The 21601-nt window shown below is 49.5% G+C and overlaps 1 protein-coding gene across 2 annotated transcripts in view; it reads right to left on the bottom strand.

Moving 5' to 3' along the window:
- The window catches only part of GSG1L (GSG1 like), a 249016-nt gene that overhangs the window by 35163 nt on the left and 192252 nt on the right, over positions 1-21601 (bottom strand). For both annotated transcript variants that reach the window (XM_055408912.2, XM_088833072.1), the window contains one exon: positions 7984-8095. In XM_055408912.2, the coding sequence (XP_055264887.1) occupies positions 7984-8095 (112 nt within the window). The remainder of the gene's footprint in view (positions 1-7983; positions 8096-21601) is intronic.

The raw sequence follows: 21601 nt of genomic DNA, 5'->3' as shown, positions 1-21601 counted from the left end.
TTTTATTTTAGTTATTGTGTTTTTGAGTTTTAAAAATTCCACTCATTTATTTTTTACATCTTCCAGTTCTTTCCTAAGATTTTCTATTTTTTTCATTTGTTTCAAGGGTGCCTGCTGAAGCATTTTAATAATGATCATTTCAGAATCGTTCTCAGGTAGTTGTAACACCTCTGTTGTCTCAGTATCGGGATCTATGGAGTATATTTTTACTTTCAGGTTGAGATTTTCCCAGGCTTTCATATGGTCAGTGATTTTTAGTGGCTACCTTGGGATTTGGGATATTTTTTATGAGACTCTGGGTCTTGTTTAAACCTGCTTTAGCTGACTTCCTCTGACACCATTCTGACAAAAGAAGAGGAAACACTCCCTTGCAACTGCCAGGTAGGAGTAGAAGTCCAGGTTTCCCACTGAGACACCACTGACATTCAAGGCGGAAAGGTTCCTGGTTACTGCTGGGCAGGGGTGATTAGTTCTGACCCCCTGAAGCCTCTGCAGATACCACTCTGGTTAGGAAGGGTAGGAGTGACTCATTATGGCTCCCCAGTTTGCCTCCACTTGATACCACAGGGGAAGGAATGACTTCATCATCCCACCCCCTTCCCCAGCAGTGGTGACAACCCTGACTCTCCACTACTTCTCCTCTGATACCGCCTCAGCAGGGATGGGGAGGGGCACCTTGTTACTGCCTATTGGGAGGGAGTCTGGGCTCCCCATGTGACCTCTATAGACACTCAAGAGGTGCATGGGGCTTACTGGAGTCAAGCAGGGTAAAAGCAACAGCTCTTTACTCTGGTGCCAGTCCAGCTGGATGTGGGTGCCTTATTACAGTCCAGTAAAGTAAAACCCAAACTTGGCACAAGTAGGGTAGAGCCACAGGATGGTTTTTTGTTTCTTTTGATGTTATTTATTTTTGGCTGCACTGGGCTTTCTCTAGTTGCAGTGAGCAGGGTTACTGTTCATCGTGGTGCACGGACTTCTCATTGTGGTTTCTCTCGTAGCAGAGCACAGGCTCTAGGCACATGGGCTTCAGTGGTTGTAGCACGTGGGTTCAGTAGTTTTGGAGCACAGGCAATAGTTGCCTCATGGCATGGGCAGTCTTCCCAGACCAGGGGTCGAATCTGTGTCCCCTGCATTGGCAGGCAGATTTTTAACCACTAGACCACCGTAGAAGCCTGTGTTCTGGTTTTGATGTGGGTGAGGGGCTCAGGGCTGCATCTGGGAGTCTTCAACTTCCCCATTGCCCAAACACCCAGGCTCCCAGGCCCACACTCTAGGCACAGGCTGAAAACCTCGAGGGTGGAACGCCTGCTGGGGTGTGCAGCTTACATGGCTGGACTGGTACAGTGAGGTACGTGGGTGGTTGGCCTGGCTTTTGGAGACAAGGACAGAGTGGACACTGTGACACTGATGGGGGCGGGCAGTGGGCGTGGCTGTCAGTGAAGTCTCTGTCCTCTGGGGGCAACAGGGGTGGGTCATGGGAGGGACGCTAGGGGACCGGATTCAGAGACACTTGGATGCCACCTTGAAATCTACCCCAGGCTCTGCTCAGTGGAAAGACTGTACCAGGTCACTGAGGAAGGCAGTCCTTGCCCACCTTCAGGCCAGATGGGCACAAAGTCACCATGTGGGGCAGGACAAGGCACAAATGCTCCTAATTTAGGCCACCCTTGGTGCCCGTGAATGAAGAGACCAGGAGATGATGACGGCAGGATCTGGGGGCCCAGCTGGTCCACACCATGGCAGCAGGGCGTGGTTGGGCACCACACTGTCCTCCCCCTACTCTGGTCTTGCAGAAAACAAGGCCAGTGTCACCTGCTTCGGGGATATAAGTAAGAGTGAGAGCTTTCTGCTGACCACCACAGCCTCGCAGGAACACCAGCGAACTCCCAGTGCAGTGGCTCTTTGTAGTCAAGGCTCTTCCAGAAACCCCCTCCCCTACTGCAAGGGATCAACTTGCTGAAACGTAGAGAGGGCAGGGCAGCCTGGGGTCCCCAGAGAGGGAAAGGGCTAGACTGCTGTTTCCACAGGGTCATGGAGATTGAAGAGGAGGGGAGAGGAAGAGAGGAGGACAGCAGTGAGGCCACCACGTGACACACAGATGGACCCCAGAAGCAAACAGAGAGGGGCCACCCTCCTGGGACCTGGCCTGACTTGCCACTCCTTTGCTGTGTGACCCAGGACAAACGGCTTAACCTCTCTGGGTATCCAGCGTTTATAATACAGCTCCATGAGGGTAGGTTCCCCAACCCTCATTCTGTCAAGCATTCTGTCAATGCTCAGGGTTGGGGTCTCACTATGTGTGCTGGGGTAGGAGGGGCCCTTTTCCCACCTCTCTCCACTTTGACCAAAAGCAAAACAGAAGCAGAAAGTGATCCTTGCTTTCCATTCTCCCATCATCATCAGGAAATGTTGACATTTCAAGTAAGGGTCACACGCTCCAATTCCTGCAGAGTCAGGTGATGACCAAATGAGGGAGGTGTGGGTAAGGCGATAGGGAGCAGTGGGGACTGGGGTAAAGTGGCGAGCAGGTGATTCATCTAAAGGGGCAGCCTCTACTCAGCTGAAGCTGCCTGCTGCCATGAGGCAATGTGGCTTAGGCAAGGACATATCTCCTGATAGAGAAACCTGAATTTTTATGTCAAATTCTTATGAATTTGCATGTCAGAAAGAAATGCAATTAAAAAAAAAAACCACCATGGCAGGTCAAACAAAATATCTACAGGCTGGGTTCAGCCCTGGGCTGCATGTAATGTGGCATCTTCTGAGGCTGTGCACAGCACACAGAAACTATGTGACCTGGACCTTTGCCCTGTCTGAGCTTGTGCCCTCATCCCGCGGGTGGGCATGGCAACCCCTCCAAGTGGGGGTCAATGGCACGAATGAACAGCTCAGTGTTTGTAAAGTGCCTCCCGCCATGCCGGGTACAAAGGAGGTGCTGACTGACCTTGGCCTCATCCACCCTCTCCCCAAGCCAAGCAGCTGACTGCATCCCCACGACCCCAGTCCTCAGGGGCTTGCCTTGGCACTGTCACAGGACAACCTGCAGAGAGTTAAGACAAAGAGCTGACAAAAGTAGCAGGCAGGAGAGTTGGAGGGCCTGGGGCACAGGGCAGGGGTGGGATTCTTCCGCTTAGTGTGTGTGTGGGGGTCAGCTCAGGGACGGGAGTCGGGGAGTAAGGAGAGGGTGCAGTCAGGGCTGGATCTCAAGGAAACACTTAAGTCCTGAACCAAGTCTGGGGAGACTGGGGAGAACAGAGTGTAAGGGATTGCCTGCATGCCCACCAGATGCCATCCTCTCGGACATCTGGATCACACATCTCTCAAAAAAGCCAGCATGGCATTGTCAAAGGCCCCCATGTCATTATCACCATTTATAATCACTGCCACTTACAGAGCACTTCTGGTGTATAAGCACTCTGAGAGTGGGTGCCACCTGGTGCTTACAAGGATGCCGTTAGACCTGCAGTACTATGATCCTTGCTCTGGAGAGGAAGACGCTGAGCCTCGGGGAAGATGGGGCGCTTGCCTTTCATAACAGAAGGCGCACTGAGCACCTTCTCTGGGCTAATGCCTCACGGGCGTTATTTCACGCAGTCTCCAAAGATGCCCCTTCCCCCGCCCCGAGCCGCACCTCCTGGGGTTCATGCTTTGTGCAGCCCTTTCTCTTTGCCTCTGGCCCCGATCTGTTGCTCTTGACCATTAGCACACAGCAGAAGTGACACTGCGTGATTTCTGAGGCAGGCTCAGAAAATACACTTGCAGCTTCCATTTGAATCTCTGGGAATGTTTGCTCTTGGGACATTCTCTAGGGACCCTGCACCATGCCTGAGAAGCTGGTCCTGCTGACAGCCTCAGCTAAGCTCCCAGCTCCAGCCAGCACCACTGCCGGCGATGTAAGGACTGAACCCAGGCTGGCAGACACCCAGCCACAGAAACTTCACCTCCCTGGGCAGGTGTGGCTCTCGAAAGCTGGTCCCCAAGATCGGTTGAGCTCCTCATAAGTGCCGGACTACAAGCCCAGGAGTTATTCCACCCTAGCTGGGCCAGGAGACAGAGGCTGGCACTGTCTCACCATGGAGCTGGCCTCCTCCCTGGCGGGGGATGGGGGCAGAATTTTGACAAATGGCCTCACACATATTAAACAAGCAAGATGACACTGCACGGCCCTGGCAAGGCCCCAGATGCGAGGGATGAAAAATGGGGCTGATCCATCTTACAGGCCTCGGTGACAAGGAGAAATGGATCAGCCCTAATAGGGGCCGCACACTGGGGCCCAGCTTTAAATAAGCTAAATGGTAATTGGGTGCCCCCCAGGAGGCCAACCCAGGGGGAGCTGAGGAACAGGACAGGAGGTCTGACTTCCAGAGGAAGAAAGGTTCCTGTGGCCGACACAGCAGGCTAGGCTCCTTGCCAGGTTGGAGGGCCAGCGGATGCTGGAAAGAGAGGCCCATGGGGGGAGGAGATTCTGAATCCTGGGCAAGTGACCCAACCTTTCTGAGTCTTAGTGTCTACATATACAACAGGGTTTTTTGGTGAGTGTTAAATTTCATGTCAGTATCAGGAATATTAGGAAAACTAGTGTTTCCAGAGCACTTAGGTGTGTCATGGGCTAAACACACATGATCTTTCTATTACCCCATCCCCAGAGCAAGCATCTTTTAATTTCAGGGCTGCAGTCACCATCCGCAATGATTTTGGAGTCCAAGAAAATAAAATCTGCCACTGTTTCCTTTTTTTTACCCCCGTCTATTTGTCATGAAGTGATGGAACCGGATGCCATTATCTCTGTTTTTTGAATGTTGAGTTTTAAGTCAGTTTTTTCACTCTCCTCTTTCACTTTCCTCAAGAAGCTCTTTAGTTCCTCTTCGCCTTCTACCATTAGGGTGGTATCATCTGCATATCTGAGGTTGTTGATATTCCAGGTGGCGCTAGTGGTAAAGAATCCGCTTGCCAATGCAGGAGATGTAAGAGTCGCAGGTTCAATCCCTGGGTCGGGAAGATCCCCTGGAGAAGGGAATGGGAACCCACGCCAGTATTCTTGCCTGAGAAATCTCATGGACAGAGAAACCTGGTGGGCTACAGTCCGTGGGGTCACAAAGAGTCTGACATGACTGAGCTCACACACACACACACACACACACTCTGAGAGGCAGAATATAGAGGTTGAGACCATAGACTGCAGAGCCAGACTGTCTGGGTTCAAATCCCAGCTCTGCTGCTCACAAGCTGGATTACCTTGGACAGGCTACTTAAGTTCCGCGTGCCTCAGTTTCCCCTCCATGAACCACCTGCCCCACTGTTGTGAGGTTCCCTACTGCTGATTCCCTACACCTGTTCCACCTAAAGGTACTGGAGTCAGTGTTGGCCGGTCAAGTTCCCTTTAAGGCAGCGGTCCCCAGCCTTCTTGGCACCAGGGACCGGTTTTGTGGAAGACAATTTCTCCACGGACCGGGGCAGTAGAGGGATGGTTTGGGGATGATTCAAGTGTATTACATTTATTGTGCACTTTATTTACAATATTATTACATCAGCCCCACCTCAGATCAACAGGCATTCGATCCCAGGAGTTGGGGACTTCTGCTTTAAGGCACAGGCCTTTAGCTTTAAGGAGGCGGGGCCAAGCAGAGAGTGAGAAGGGGCAGAAATACAGCAGGAGTCCCCACTGGTCCTAATCATAGCTCTTTCTGCTCTATTCTGACCATCTCTACCAGAGATGCCCTCTCACTGCCAAGTCTTTGCACCTGCCATCCCCCTGTCCAGCACCTACCTTATTCCCTCCTCCACCAGCTTGTCTGACCAGATTCTCCCTGAGGACCCTCCCCAGGGGAAGCTGGGTCAGGGACCCCTTCTTCCATGGCTGCCATGGCTGTCTGTGATTCCCCCCAACCACCCACATCATAGCACGGTTCAGTGGATAGCGTGTCTGCTTGTCTAGAACTCCTGTTACAACACTGTCTCAGCCACTGCTGTACCCTCAGTAGCTAGGAGCCCCAGCTCAAGCTGCCCCTGAATAAGTGCTCACTTAGCTAATGTGTTAATTGCCTGAGTAGATGCATGGTCCCTAAGCTCCAGAACCGGACCACGGATACCCTGCGGAACAGACTGTGGTCACTTGTCTTTCCAGGGCACAGTCCTCCTTTTGAAAACAGCTCACTCCACTCATGCCCCACCCCCAGTTTCCCATTAGAGGATCTCTCCTCCATTTCTCTGTCCAACAGTGTGGATGGGGCAACCCCACCCGCTGCACCACGTGACTCACACCAGCCCAATTAGAACAGTCGAGTCCCCTCAGGGTCTAAATCATTGGTTGCAGTACGGTCAGGTGACTTAAGTTAATCCAATGAAAGTTATATCCAGGATTTTGGCTGGCAATATTGGAAAGAGGCCCAGTCTCTCTTCTGGTATTGCTACGTTTGTAACATGTAAGCCTAGAACTAGTTTGCCCCAGATGGCGCCAGGGGTAAAGGACCTGCCTGCCCATGCAGGAGAGGTAAGAGATCCCTGGGTTGGGAAGATCCCCTGGAGGAAGGCATGGCAACCCACTCCAGTATTTTTGCCTGGAGAATCCCATGGACAGAGAAGCCTGGCAAGCTACAGCCCATAGGGTTGCAAAGAGTCGTACATGACTGACGTCACTCAGCACAGCACATAAGCCTAGAACTGGGCTTGGTGACCAAATTTGCTACCACCTGGGGAAAAGCTGCTTATGAGTAAAGCTGACACAAAGAGAATGGGGTCAGAAGCGGAGAAAATGACTGGGTTCCTGATCAATCACTTGGCCACCTGGATCCAGCTGTGCCTGAAGCAGACATTGTGGTAGCTCACTTAGCATCTGTTCCACTCACTCACCATTTAGGAGTGCTGGACTCATTCCTTGTTCCAGAAGAATGGCCCAGCTGAGCCAATCAGTTCATGACATTTTCCCCAGCCATGGTGGTGATTCAGAAGACAGAAAATGACCGAAGTTGAGCTCATCAGAGGGAGGGTTGGGGGAACGTCAGTGAATGTTAGGGAAAGAGCTCTTTCTCCTCCTGTATGTGAAGGAAGGAGCACCAGCCGCAAAGGAGCTTTCCCAGCACCAGGAGCGAAGCCCACTCAGGGACACATGGGGAGTGAGCAATGCTCAGGTGACCACAGAGGAAGAAAACTCAGCTCTGATGACTTCAGCAACTCTGGATCAAACGTTCCCTGAAGTCCATGCCAAGCTGAGCTTTCCACTTACAGGAACCAATGTGTTCCCTTATTGACTGGACTGAGGTGGGTGGGTTTTTCTGTTACAACCCACTCCCCCCATCCCCCACCTGGACTTTTCAATTCCATGAACTAATACACTCCTCTTGTTTACTTAGGCCTGGGATTCCACCGCGCCCAAGCAAACAATCCTGACAGAGTCTGCCTTTATTTCGTACACCATGCTCTAAGGTGCTGGTCCCTGCTCCCTGCATCCAGCGCCCTTCCCGAGGCTCTTGACAGCTTCTGTCTCTACTTCTGGAGCAGCCTCTAAGGCAGAGGCTGGCCAACTGTCTCCGTAAATGGCCAGATAGTAAATATTTTAGGCTCAGTGGGCCATTCAGCCTCTGTCATAACTGCTCAGTTCTGCTACTCTAGATTGCAAGCAGCTGTAGACAATATGTAAACGATGAGCCTGGCTATGTCCCAATAAAACTTTATTTATGGACACTGAAATCTGAATGTTCCAGAGTTTTTGCATGTCACAAAATATTCTTCTTCTCTTGATTCATGTTCAAGCATTTAAAAATGTAAAAATCATCCTTAGTTGCAGAAAAACAGGTGAAGGGCTGGATTTGGCCCAGAGATTAGAGTTTGCCAACCTCAGTTCTAGGATCACAAAGCATCTTTGGACCCTGAGTTTCCCCCTTCCCCTCCCCCACTCCCACCTTCCTCTGTTTCCCAACTGAATTGAGCTACTAAAGTCCCAGCATGCCTCAGGACTCTGGTGTCTGAAAGTCAAAAGCCACTTACCAGAAGGACCACCCGTAGTCCCAAGAATGGGGTCTCCAGTCTTCAGGGCCGAGGCTCACAGTGACCTGGAACACCTGCGTGTACATCATGTGCGCTACCATTCCCAGGAGGCCTGTGGGGGGGAGCAGGACAAGGTGTCAGGAAGCAAGGTGGGGCTTTGTCTACCCACCATAGGCCTGTTAGTGCTGGGGAGAGCATGAACCCCCCAGGGAAGGGCAGCCGGCAGGACCAGAGCACAGAAGCTCAGAGGGCAGTGGTTTTCTAAGCCCACCAAGAAATTTGAGTTCAACCAGAGGGCAAAGGGCAGCACAGGAGAAATTTAAGCAAGAGAAACACGGAGTCAGGTCTGTTTCTGGATGGGCAGCTTTTCTGTTAGGGACCAGATGAGTCAATATTTTAGGCTCTGTGGGTTGGGCCATGTGGTCTCTATTGCAACTATTCAACTCTACTATATTAGCACAAAGGAGCCACAGACAGTGCACAAAGGGATGAACATGACTGTGTGCCAATAAAACTTTATTTACAAAAGCAAGTGTCGGGCCAGGTTTAGCCCGTGGGCCAGAGTTTGCTGATACCTGTGTTAGAAGGTCATTTGGGAGAAACTGCTTACAGAATGTTTATCAAACTGCAGGTCTTGATGCACTAGACAAGTGGATTGTGAAATCAACTTCATGGATTGCAACCAGCATTTTAAAAAACTATTGGAATGGAATAGAAATATCTGATAACATCAAATGTAGCAGGAGTAAATACTGCTTTGTGAAACTTCCAGTTCTATACACATGTGTCCGTGTGTGCAACTGTGTGTGTAGCGATTGTAATTATGAAATGTTTTTCTGTGGCTCATGTCAAAAATTCTGGAACCCACTGGTTGGGAGAACTTCGATTCCAAAGGATCTGAGTGGGAATCTTTTTTTTACCATGTGGCCCTGGGTGAGGTACCTCACTCCTCTGAGCCCCAAGTCTTTCAACCCTAAGATGAAGATTATGACAGATTAGGTGAAAAATGACTGAAATGAAGCAAGGCAGCCTCCATGTCTGCTGCCTAGCAGGCATGCAATTGATATGGTTACTAGGGTTATTATAAGCCGGGGGACATTGTACTGTGTGGACCATGGCATCTAGAGCCTTGTGGGTGCCACAGCATGTGGCTAACTGGCACATACCTAATTTTAAATGGAGTGATACAGGATTGATGAGGAGGGACAGGAAACCAATAATGCATGTGTACCTACTGTGTGCCAGGCACTCGTCAGACTCTTTCACCTCCATTATTATCTTTCACAACAACCCTCTGAAGTAAGTAAGATGATGTGGGCCATGTACCATTGCTCAGGTTGCTCACTGCACAATTCCATAGGGCTCCATGCTCATCAAAGTATAGGTGCATGTCACTCCCTGAAGTCAAAGCAAAACCACACCTCTAATATAGTAGTCCTGAATGTGATTATTCCCATTTCACAGGTGAGAAAACAGAAGCTCAGAGCAGTCAAGTCTGTCCCAGGTCACAAAGAGAGTAAATGGCTTAGTCGTGACTGGGGCCCAGATCCAAATGCCCTTAAAGCCAGGGTTCTTCCCAAGCTGCCGAGAAGGTCTCTCCCTTCCCCTTGTTGCCCCAGTCACCCTTTCCCCTCTGATACAAGAGAAGAGAAGGAGATAAGGAGAGGAGTAGAGATAAGAAAAGACAGAAGTAAAGAGGAAGTGAGGCTCTGAGACCTGAAACCAGACTTAAGGGCAGGCGTGAGGTGGGCATCCTGTGTTCCCACGGTGTGAAAGTAAAAAATTTTTTTTGCCGCCTGTCATGCAGGGTCTTAGTTCCCCGATTAGGGATCAAACCTGTGCCCCCTGCAGGGGAAGCATGGAGTCTTAACCACTGGATCGCCAGGGAAGTCCCCTGAAGGTAAAGGTTTAACAACGATTTCTCTGAAGACAGAGAAAAAAATAAAGAAGCTATGATTTGTAGTGTTTGCCAGTTTCCATGGTGTGAATAATCCCACTGTGGTCAGTTTCGAGCTACCAAGGTGATGTCACTGAAAGCGGAGCAGAGAAGAAATATGCACGGCGGGGGCTTGGGGGCTGAGCCAGCAGGATCCAGCACACCTGTCTCCTTCCAGTCACCACACCCCAGGGCCCCTGGAGACAGAGGACTCAGAGCCGGCTGCCCGTATCTCTGGGCTGAGGCCAGCCTCTCATAGACCTCTGGCCTCAGATAAGGGGTGCTCTCCAGGGCTGGTGAGGTGCACTTGAGCTGGGAAATCTAGGGAGGGGGTGATCGTGATGGGTGCTGAGGCCCCCAAAGACTCCTAAGGGCTCAGCCTGCCCCAGGCTGTCTCTGCCAGGCTTCGACCTCATCCTTAGTCATGCCCCAGCAAAGGTAGGCTAGAAACCTCTCCAGTCCCCTCTGCCTTGGCTCCCTCTGTTGGAAGGAAACAAGGATTGAGCCATGTGGATATTTTCTTGTTCTCTGTTTCTCTGTTTTCGGCTGTGCTGGGTCTTTGCTGCTGCACACAGGCTTTCTCCAGTTGCAGCAAGCGGGGGCTACTCTTTAGTGGTGGCATGCGGGCGTCTCTCTGCAGGGGTTCCTCTTGAGGAGCACAGGCTACAGAGTATGCGGGCTTCAGTAGTTGTGGTGTATGGGCTCAGTTGCCGTAGGTCTGCAGGCTCTAGAGCATGGGCCCAGTGGTTGGGGTGGAGGGGCTCAGCTGCCCCGAGGCACGTGAGATCTCAGTTCAGGATGGAAACCTGAGCTCCCTGCACTGGCAGGCAGTATTCCTAACCACTAGACCACCAGGGAAGTCCCTCTTATTTTTCTTAACTTGACACATTTCTTGGTGAACTTCCAAAAAGTATGTAAGACATACCTTATTCTTTGGAACTGATGCATAAGATTCCTTGATAATGATATATCATGTTTTATTTATCCAATCAGTTGACACTATTTATTTCCAGCTTCTTTGCTCCCGAAGCAATGCTGCAATGAACACACTTCTACAAGTCTCTTTGTGCAGACAAGCAAGTATTTCTCCAGCATGAAAAACAAGAGGAATTGCCGGGTCATAAATGCCATGTCTGTTTTGGATTTTGATCAATGTCAGTGAACTGATCACTTGAGAAGCAGAACCTTGTAGAACTTCTGCCAGCTGTGAGAGTCCTCACCCAAATCCTCACCAATACTTCATATTATAAAACATTACAAATCGTATCCACGGCAAGGTGAAAAATGATACCTCAACATTGTTTTAAATTTTACATTTCCCTCATTACTAGTAAGATTGGGCATTTTTCATGTGTTTATTAACCATTTATATTTCTTATTCTATGATTGTATCCTTTGTCAATTCCCTTTTTAAAAAAATCTTTCTTTTTATCAATTGATAGAAGTTCTTTATGTCTTCTGCATACTAATCCTATTTGTTATATCAACTCCAAACAGTTTACCGTTTGTCTTATTTATAGCACATCTTTTTTTTAATTAATAGGTTATATTTTTTAGAGCAGTTTTAAGTTTACAGAAAAAGGATCAGAAAATAGAGTTCCAGAGTTCCCAAATCCCCCCTCTCTCTTCCCCCGCAGTTTCTCCTATGATTAACATCTTTCAATAGTGTGTGCGTTTGTTACAACTGATGAGACAGCAGGGACACATTGCTGTGCTGTGTGCTTAGTCGCTCAGTCGTGTCCAACTCTTTGTGACCCCATGGACTGCAGCTTGCCAGGCTTCTCTGTCCATGGGGATTCTCCAGGCAAGAATACTGGAGTGGGTTGCCATGCCCTCCTCCAAGGGAACTTTCCAACCCAGGGATCGAACCAAGGTCTCCTGCATGGAAGGCAGATTCTTTACCATCTGAGCTACTAGGGGAGCCCTGGTGATACATTGTTACTAAGTCCATCCTTAACATTAGGGCTCACTCTCTGTGCTGTACAGTCTATGGATTTTGACAAAGGCAAAGCGACATGTATTCACCATTGTGTCCAATAGTTATGACCCTAAAAATCCCCTACGCTCCACCTGGTCATCCCTCCCTCCTTAAACCCTGGCAACCTGTGATCTTTTCACTGTCTCCATACCTTGGGTGCTTTCAGAATGTCATAGAGTTGGAATCACACAGTATGTAGCCTTTTCTGATTGGCTTCTCTCACTTAACAATATGGATTTAAGGTTCCTCCATGTCTTTCCTGGCTTGATTACGCTTTTCCTTTTATTCCTGAATAACATTGCACTATATGGATGTATCACAGGTTATTTACTCATTCTGAAGGAATTCTTAGTTGCTTCCAAGTTTTGACAATTATGAATAAGGCTGTTTTTGTCATCTATTTTGATTATTTATTATAGTCAAAGTTAGCAGTCTTTTGATGTTTAGTTTTTGCTTCTTGTGTCTACTTTAAGAAAATCAGCACTCTCCTATATTTTTCTAACATACTTACAGATATTTATGTTGATTCATCTGGACTTTATCTTGGTAAGCGACGTGAGATAAGGATATAACTTTATTTTTTTTAATGAGTAGGTAATTGCTTTGAACCCTTATAGAACAAACTGTTCTTTCCCCACTGATTTTATTTTATAATTTTATTTCTGAGTTGTAAAAAAAAATTAACTTTCATTGGAGTATTTTTAGCTTTAGAATGTTGTGTTAGTTTCTCCTGTACAGCAAAGTGAGTCAACTGTACATAGACATATATCCCCACTGATTTTAAATCATACTTTTGTACCATATTCCAAGTCTCACGAGACATGTCTACTCCTAACTCATCATTCTGTTCCATGAATTTCTTTGTTCCCGAGTCAGTGCCACACTGTTTTAGTCACTATAACTTCTGGTGGAGTCTTTTGGCTAGAAGGACAGGTTTTTGTTCCTTTTGGCCCATTGCTCACTCCCTCCAGAAGTGCTACCCTTACCCAGAACCTTGCTTCCCAGATGGTGCTAATGGTAAAGAATCCACCTGCCAAGGCAGGAGACGTGGGTTCGATCCCTGGGTCGGGAAGATCCCCTGGAGTAGTAAATGGCAACCCACTCTAGTATTTGTGCCTGGAGAATCCCATGGACAGAGGAACCTGGCAGGCTGCAGTCCATAGGGTCACAAAGAGTCACGCAGGACTGAAGCAACAGAGAGCACACACGCGTGTGCGCGCACACACACACACATTCTTGCTCCCTCTGTGGGGCTCTGACCCATTCCTTAGCCCCATCCCAACCCCGCGCCCTGCCCCAGTCACTTTCTGAGGGCTGGACCCTGCTCTCCAAACCCTCAGCTGTTGTAACTTCTTCAGTTTCTTTCCCACCATTCCAGTCCAGAGGCTCTCTGAGTTATCGGACCTGTCAATGCCTTGGTTTTCTCATCTATAAAGTGGGGATAGTAGCAGACATAGGGAACGTCAGAAAGCATCCACTAAAGAAGGAAAATATTCATGAGAACAACTACTCCATACACTAGGACAGTGGGGACATCAGAGTATTTTAATACAAAAACTACCAACTAGACCCAGAAGCTGAACCCAGCCTATTGACAGAATAATCAATTTTCCAAATTGTTACTATAGAAATGCATTGATTTCTCAATTGAATCCCATTTATTCCCAAATATGAAAGGCCATGCTTTAAGAAAATTCAGTAAATGAAGCATATAAATCATTCAAAGATAGGTTGGTGAGATTTTCTGATTGCATTCTAAAGACCCTGTTTAAAAAATTGGGCCCTCGATCAAGTTTCAGGAAGCATGTTTGTTCTGTGAAGTGCGATTCACCAACATCTGCTGTAAGAATCTTCAGCAGGAGGAATTGTTTCTAATTCATTCTGAGTTAAAAAGTGACTTTCTGTCGAGTTACGGCACCTCCTATAAATTAGCGGCAACTAAATGAACGTGGCTTTCTCTGATGCAACTGCTGCTTCCTGGCGTGGGCCTACACCAGGAAACTCGCAGCTGTAAATCTCTCATCCTGTGGTTTCTCCCAACTCCTGACACCATAAATGGGATTTCCAGCCAGGGTGGTGAAGCAGGCATGGCTCTTCCTGTCCCCTGAGAGACCTGGGAGAGCAATAGGGTGGGGGATACTGGCTGAGGGCTCAGAGCTGGGCTGAGTGTGATGCCCTCCGGAACCCAAGACAAAAAGAGCTGCCATGACCCCCAGCCCACCCTCCACTGGTCAGACGGAGGAAGCTGAAATCTGTTGTCAAGGCAAGAGGGGCTGGTATGGGGCCAGAATAGACAGGTCAGGAGAGTCAGATCCCTGGGTCAGGAAGATCCCCTGGAGCAGGGCGCGGCAACCCACTCCAGTACTCTTGCGTGGAGAATCTCCATGGACAGAGGAGCCTGGCATGCTACAGTCCATGGGATCACAAAGAGTTAAGACACGACTGGAGGGACTTAGCAGGCACAGAGGGTCAGGAGGTGAACCCAGAGTAAAGCAGGAGTAAAACAAAGGGGGAGGGAATGCCTGGTTTCCAGCTGTCTCTTACCTGCTGTGTGACCTTGATTACCTCGCCTGTCTGCGCCTCAGTTTCCTCAGCTGTAATACGGGGATAATAACAACTACCTCAGTGGCTCAGAGGTAAAGAATCTGCCGGCCAATGCAGGAGACTCAGAAGACTCTGGTTTGATCCCTGAGCTGGGAAGTCCTCTGGAACAGGAAATGGCAACCCACTCCAGTGTTCTCGCCTGAAGAATCCCAGGGACGAGGAGCCTGGTGGGCTACAGTCCATGGGGTTGCAAAGAGTCGGACATGAGTGAGCGACTGAGCATGCATGCACAGACTGGTATGAGGATTAAGTGGTTTATACAGTAAAGCAAGCACTTAGAATAGTGCTTGGCTCATAATAAGCCCTATATACGTGTTTCATGAATGAACGAATAAGTGCTTGGAACTCGCTATGTCAGCTCCTTAACTGTACCCTAGTCCAGGGTCCAGGTCTGTTTTGCTCCCAGCACTGAGCCCAGGGCCCGGCACGTAGGAAGTGTGCCACACGTGTTTGTTAAATGAATAGATGGTCATTCAGTTCAATGCTGAGTGGAAGGTGCTTTGGGGAACTGGGCTGGCTGGTGTAAAGGTTTAGGGTCTGGGACATGGGGGTAAGCTGGGACAGGGCCAGATTTGAAAACTCTGGAGAGCAAATTGTCCACAGACATGAACAAATGTCAGACTCATCGTTTGTTTATTTATTATTCATTCACTCAGTCAGTCATCCAATATGTATCCATGCTTCTCATATGCCAAGCATTGTTCCTGGGGACATGGTGGGGGGAACCCTGCTCTCAGGGTCTCAGGTTTTAGTGGAGAGATCCACACAACAAGCATATTGATTAACAAGAAAATGTCAGACAGTGAAGAGTGAGAAAAAAAATAGGGCAAATGCCGGGGGCTTTCCAGAGTGGGTGGCCAGGGAGGGCCTCTCCCATGAGGTGACTCAAGTCAGCAGAGATCTGAGCGGGGAACTGGAGGCAGCCACACGGAGGTCTGGGGAAGAGCATTCCAGACACAGGGAGTGACGGGCTGGGGCAAAGGCTTGGAGGCAGCAGAGGCTGACCTTCAGCAGCAGAGTGGGAAAGGGACAGGGGGGTGGGGGGATTAAAGAGGGGTTAGGAAGGCAGGCAAGAACTAGAACATCGTAGATCATGGTGGGGCGTCTGGCTTTCTTCTAAGTACACCGGGATGCCATTGTAGAGGGTTGAAGCAGGAGCCTAATTTACATTTTAGCTCATTCTGGTTGCAGTGTGAAGACAGATGAAGGAAGCAGGGGTAGAGAAGGGAGCCCAGGTCCAGCTATTGCTGCCTGAACTAAAGTTGTTGCCAGCTCCTGGGCAGGTTTTGAGGGTGGATTACTCAGGACCTGCTCATGAGCTGGGTGTGGAGGGCCAGAGCTACTCAGAGATTGGGAGGACCATGGAGGTTGGATTTGGGCAACTGGATGGATGATGGTGCCAATCACAAAAATGAAGAAGATGGAGGGAGGAAGATGCCTGGGTGAGTCAAACCCCACTTGGGCCACATTAATTTGAAATGCCTATATTATAGCCAAGCTGAGACATCATACCAGCAATTGGGTGTTCAAGTTTGAGGCCTAGGAAACAGAGCTGGAGATTTAAATGCACATGTCATTGGTATATGGACTTGGGCCTTCAAGAGACCTCCTGGGTGCAGATGGTAGGGAGAGCAAAGAAATGTCAAGAATGGGGCCAATGTCCGGTGCTGAGCAGGGTAGGCAGGGCCAGCAGAGGAGAGTGAGGACCAGAGGTCAGGAAAGAAAGAAAAGAAAGTGAAGTCGCTCAGTCATGTCTGACTCTTTGCAACCCCATGGACTGTAGCCTACCAGGCTCCTCTGTCCGTCCATGGAATTTTCCAGGCAAGAGTACTGGAGTGGGACACAGAGGCAGCACTGCCAAGGCCAGGAAAAGGAAGTACACTGAGGAGGAGGAAGCAGTTTGTCAGGTCAGAGATGAAGACCCGGAAGTCATTGCTGGATTTGCCAACATGGAGGACACGGGGACAGACGTTCCATGGAACAGGCTGAGAAGAGGAAAGAAAACAGCCAGCCAGAGAGAAGACGTCCAAACTCGCTGCGTGGAGAAGCAAAAAGATGGGATGATAGCAGAGGGGGCCTGGAGTTCAGGGAGGGTTCCTGAAGAGGGGAGATACAGGACGTTCCCAGCTTTACCCAGAGCGCTCCAAGTAGACAGAGGGAGCCTGAGAGCACAGATGAGCCAGACAGCAATAGAAACCAGGGAGAGAGAAGGTTCTGGAAGACAAAGAACCTGGCCTTTTCAAACTCAAGTTTATTTATTTATTTTTGGCTGCACCGAGTCTTCCTTACTGCGTGCAGGCTTACTCTAGTTGTGGCAAGCAGGGGCGACTCCCTAGATGAGCGCAGTGTGTGGGCTTCTCATTGAGGTGGCTTCCCTTGTTGTAGATCATGGGCCCTAGAGCTCGTGGGTTCCAGTGGTTAGCTCCATGGCATGTGGGATCTTTCCAGCCCAGGGATCGAACCCATGTCCCCTGCATTGCAAGGCAGATTCTTATCCATTGAGCCACCAAGAAGTCCTGGAACTGGCTTTTGAAGGAAGCTGGGACTCCTGGCACAGGTGGGTGCAGGTCCCAGTACAGGGGCGGCTCTGCTTCTCCCTCTCTCCCAGGAGGCCAGGCCACCAGCCGAGAGCGAGATAGCTGATGGGGGGAGGTTTGAGGAACCAGGAGACGGCGTGAAATAGTCCTTTTGGAGCATGAGAAACGCAGACAAACCATGGCAGTGTGTGTGGCCAGTGGGGCAGTGCTGCCTGCGTGTGACGCTTGTGTTCAGGAATTCAAAGTGAGGCCATGCAGTGTGGCAGGTGGGGATAGGAGTCAGCCTGACCACGTGGAGTTGTGCCTCCTGGGTCTGGAGGTCACACAGGAGGGCCAAGCCATGACGCCTCCTCTGGGGAAGGATACAGAGCAACGATGTCCCACTAACTTCCAGCCCTCCTCTTGCTTCCAGCCTCCCTCTGTTTCATAGGGTTTGGATGTATGACGCTAGTGGCATGCTCCATTTAATTGAGATATCAGAGGGATCTGCTGATGAATTAATTCTTAATAGAGCTTACCATTAAAGGCGCTGTCCAAGTTATTACTCAGAACACTCAGGGGATGTTCATGTCTAAACAAGCATTCTGTGTACGTGGGTCCTGATCTGGACTTGCCAATATCTCAGGCATACCATGTCAGAGATGTAAGACAGAGGGGCCACTGGGGACCTGGAGGAAGCTGAAATCAGATGAGGTGAGGCAGGAACATAGCAAAGGGAAACCCCTGCAAGGGCAGCTCGATTTTTAGTCATTAGTCACTGAGCATGTATTATGCACCTGCCATGTTCCAGGCCACTTTCTAGCTGGGGAAATATGATGGGGAATCAGTAACCTGGCTTTCAATGCTCGCAGCGAGGAGAGAGAAAACTGGGGATGACTGTGTGGCAGGGCAGTTAATGGGGGAAGGCTGCAGGCCTACAGGAACCCGAGCTGGGACTCTGAGACCAAGTTTGGGGGGTCAGGAAAGGCTTCTACAGGGTGTGATATCCAAGCAGAGAAGAAGCGGGAGGGTGGACCAGACAGTGGAGCAGCCCTGGCCAAGCCGACAGGCATGGTGTCTTGGTGGGGCCATAATAAGCCGTTAGGTAGGGCGTGTGGGTGGAGAGAGCACTGCTGGAGGGGTAAACAAGGCACCAGGTGGAAAGTTTTGAAGCCATGCTGGGAGTTCAGGCTTTCTCCTGAGAGCAATGGGCAGGAATTGCATAATTGTAAGTTTGGGGGTGAGAACCAGGCAGCCTTTTTTTTTTCTCTCTCTCTCTTTTCTTTTTTTTAGATGAATTTATTTAATTGGAGAATAATTACAACATTGTGATGGTTTTTGCCATACATCAACATGAATCAGCCATAGGTATACATGTGTCCCACCCCCAACCTGAAGCCCCCTCCCACCTCCCTGTCCACCCTATCCCTCTAGCCCCCTCTTGCCACTGATGGAGGACAGATTGGTAAGAAAGTGGCAGGCAGGGAGGTCCTGGAGGGGCAGCCACAGTGAGAGGATGAGGCCAGGAGGAGGGTACTGAGCAGGGTGGGCAGGTGTCTGGAGGAACCACATCTGGCCCTGCGGAGATGGATGCAGTCCCAGCAAAGCCTCGGGCCCTGGAGAGCCCTGACTCAGGAAAGGGAACGGGCTGGGAGAAGCTGGTGGGACTGACCCGATTAACATCAGCCCTATAACATCCTCCCACGGAAAGAAAACTTGGAGAGGCCAAAGGTTGGTATTTCTGACACCAATCAATGCAGGGGCAGACAGAAAAAGAAACCCCTTATCTGTGCACATCTAAAACATCCAGATGGTGGCCCTGGCAGGGGCTAAAGGCTGACTCTCCCTCCCGCCCTTTGGCCCGGAGAGGACCTCATACCGGGCATGCCTGCACTTAAAACCATGCCCGAGAAGCTGAGCTGATGCTATGTTTAAAGCTTGCCCAGATCTATTTTTAAAGAACAGGCTATTTTTAGATACTCTCCCGAGAACCCGCAGCCTCTCCTGATAGCATATTTCAGGGTTTAAAAAGTTCCTCCTTACACATAACCTAAATCTTTCCAGCGCCAATTTAAGCTAATTTCTTGCTCTGCCCTCTGAGGACAAGGGGGATGGGGGTGAGCCGGCTGGCATCTTCCTGAGAAGAAACTTCCCAGAGCTTGGCAATTACTGAGCCACCCCTCAACTCTGTCACCTGGCACTAGATCATTCCAATTATTCTGCCCTTGCTCCAGTGGTCTCCTTCTAGGCCCCCTGAGTCATTAGCATCACTGCTGTTTGGATTCTGCCCATCTCTCTATTTGCCCTTTAAAGTGAAGTGGCCCAAATCAGAGCTGGCATTTAAGGAGGGATCAAGGTGGCGCTAGGGATCAAGGTAAAGAAACTTCCTGCCAATGCAGGAGACATAGAGATGTGGGTTCAATCGCTCGGTCAGGAAAATGCCCTGGAGGAGGGCATGGCAACCCACTCCAGTATTCTTGCCTGGAGAATCCCATGGACAGAGGAGTCTAGCGGCTACAGTCCATAGGGTCGCACAGAGTCAGACATGACTGAAGCGACTTAGCACGCACACACGTAAGGTTTACTGAATCCCCACCAGCCTCTGTCACCCAGCCACCCCCATCCAGCCCCGAGAGAACGAATGGACTCAGACAGCGCAGCCCCGAGGTGGGGGTCCAGAATGAGTCCAGAGGCCACGCCCCAGTTCTTGGTGAGTCTCAGTGTTAGGGAAAATACTGGCTGAAACCACCCACCCTGTGGCCAGGGTGGCCAGGCACCGCAGTAGCCATTTGCATGAGTTATTTTATGACAGAAAATCCTGGTAAGGAGCACAGAACTAACAAATCACCAACTGGAAGAATTCGGGAAAGATCAAAAGGAGAGAGGAGATATCAGTCCACAGTCGTCCCAGAATCCTCCTCACCAGGATCCACCTTGGCTGAGCCATGCGTGCACCATCAGGAAGGACCCTGAGTCAGAATGACTGGCTGCAGACAACCCGGAAACCAATCTCATCACCGCAAAAGTTCTGGGTTCCCTTACCTTCCTGCTCTCCACCAGCGCCTCTTCCCAACACAGCCTCTTGCTCTGTCAGTCTGTGTGTCTCCTCCTCTGATTTCTTTCTGAGTGTTAGACATGAGCCCACTCTTGGGCCCTGGAAGGGGGTGCCTTTCCTGCAATAGCCTCAGACACCCCCGTCTCCCAGGTGAGAGTCTAGAATGAGTCCAGAGGCCATGCCCCCAGTGGATCTTGGGGTTGTTGTTACTGTTGCTGAGGCGTTCAGTCATGTCCAACTCTTTGCAACCCCATGGACTACAGCATGCCAGGCTTCCCTGTCCTTCACTATCTCCCAGAGTTTGCGACCAGAGATTCATGTCCATTGAATCGGTGAGGCCATTCAACTATCTCATCCTCTGTCGTCCCCGTCTCCTCCTGCTCTCAATCTTTCCCAGCATCAGGGTCTTTTCCAATGAGTCAGCTCTTCCCACCTGGTGACCCCGGGCAATTTGCTGGTGGATGATTTATTTTTATATATGTGGATATGTCCCCACACCCTCCTTCCTTTGGGTAACTAGACATAAGACCTCCATGGCCTTGGCCGTCACAGAGGACTGAGAAAACAAGAATCAAACCCCTGGCTCTGGGGATTTCTAAAGCCTATATGCAGGTGTTCCATGAAAAAGTTTAGAAGCATACATGATCAAGCAGAGCCAGTTTCTCCCCACTCCACCTGGAGACCAGGTAAAGTTGTCTGCCTGGGGAAAGTGGGAAGAAGAGGAGGAGGAAGAAGAGAGGACAGTGGATCCCAGTGAAACAGGAGGGAAAAAAACTGGCAGGACACAACCTTTGAAAGAACAGTATAGCTCAAGGACACGTCTTGGAACAGACTGGTTCCTAATAGGAAAAGGAGTACATAAAGGCTGTATATTGTCACCCTGCTTATTTAACTTATATGCAGAGTACATCATGAGAAACGCTGGGCTGGAAGAAGCACAAGCTGGAATCAAGACTGCTGGGAGAAATATCAATATCCTCAGATACGCAAATGACACCACCCTTATGGCAGAAAGCGAAGAAGAACTAAAGAGCCTCTTGATGGAATTGAAAGAGGAGAGTGAAAAAGCTGGCTTAAAACTTAACATTCAAAAAACTAAGATCATGACAACTGGTCCTATCACTTCATGGCAAATAGATGGGGAAACGATAGAAACAGTGACAGATTTTATTTTCTTGGGCTCCAAAATCACTGCAGATAGTGACTGCAGCCATGAAATTAAAAGACGCTTGCTCCTTGGAAGAAAAGCTATGGCCAACCTAGGCAGCATATTAAAAAGCAGAGACATTACTTTGCCAATAAAGGTCCGTCTAGTCAAAGTTATGGTTTTTCCAATAGTCATGTATGGATGTGAGAGTTGGAGTATAAAGAAAGCAGAGTGCTGAAGAACTGATGCTTTTGAACTGTGGTGTTGGAGAAGACTCTTGAGAGTCCCTTGGACTGCAAGGAGATCAAACCAGTCCATCCTAAAGGAATTCAACCCTGATTATTCATTGGAAGGACTGATGTTGAAGCTAAAGCTCCAATAC

The sequence above is a fragment of the Moschus berezovskii genome, chromosome 27 (genome assembly GCF_049115385.1).
Source record: "Moschus berezovskii isolate FMDL1 chromosome 27, NW_MosBer_1.0, whole genome shotgun sequence".
In the NCBI taxonomy this organism is placed as follows: domain Eukaryota; kingdom Metazoa; phylum Chordata; class Mammalia; order Artiodactyla; family Moschidae; genus Moschus; species Moschus berezovskii.
Note: the sequence above shows the minus strand (reverse complement) of the source record. Positions and strands in the feature narration are given on the sequence as shown.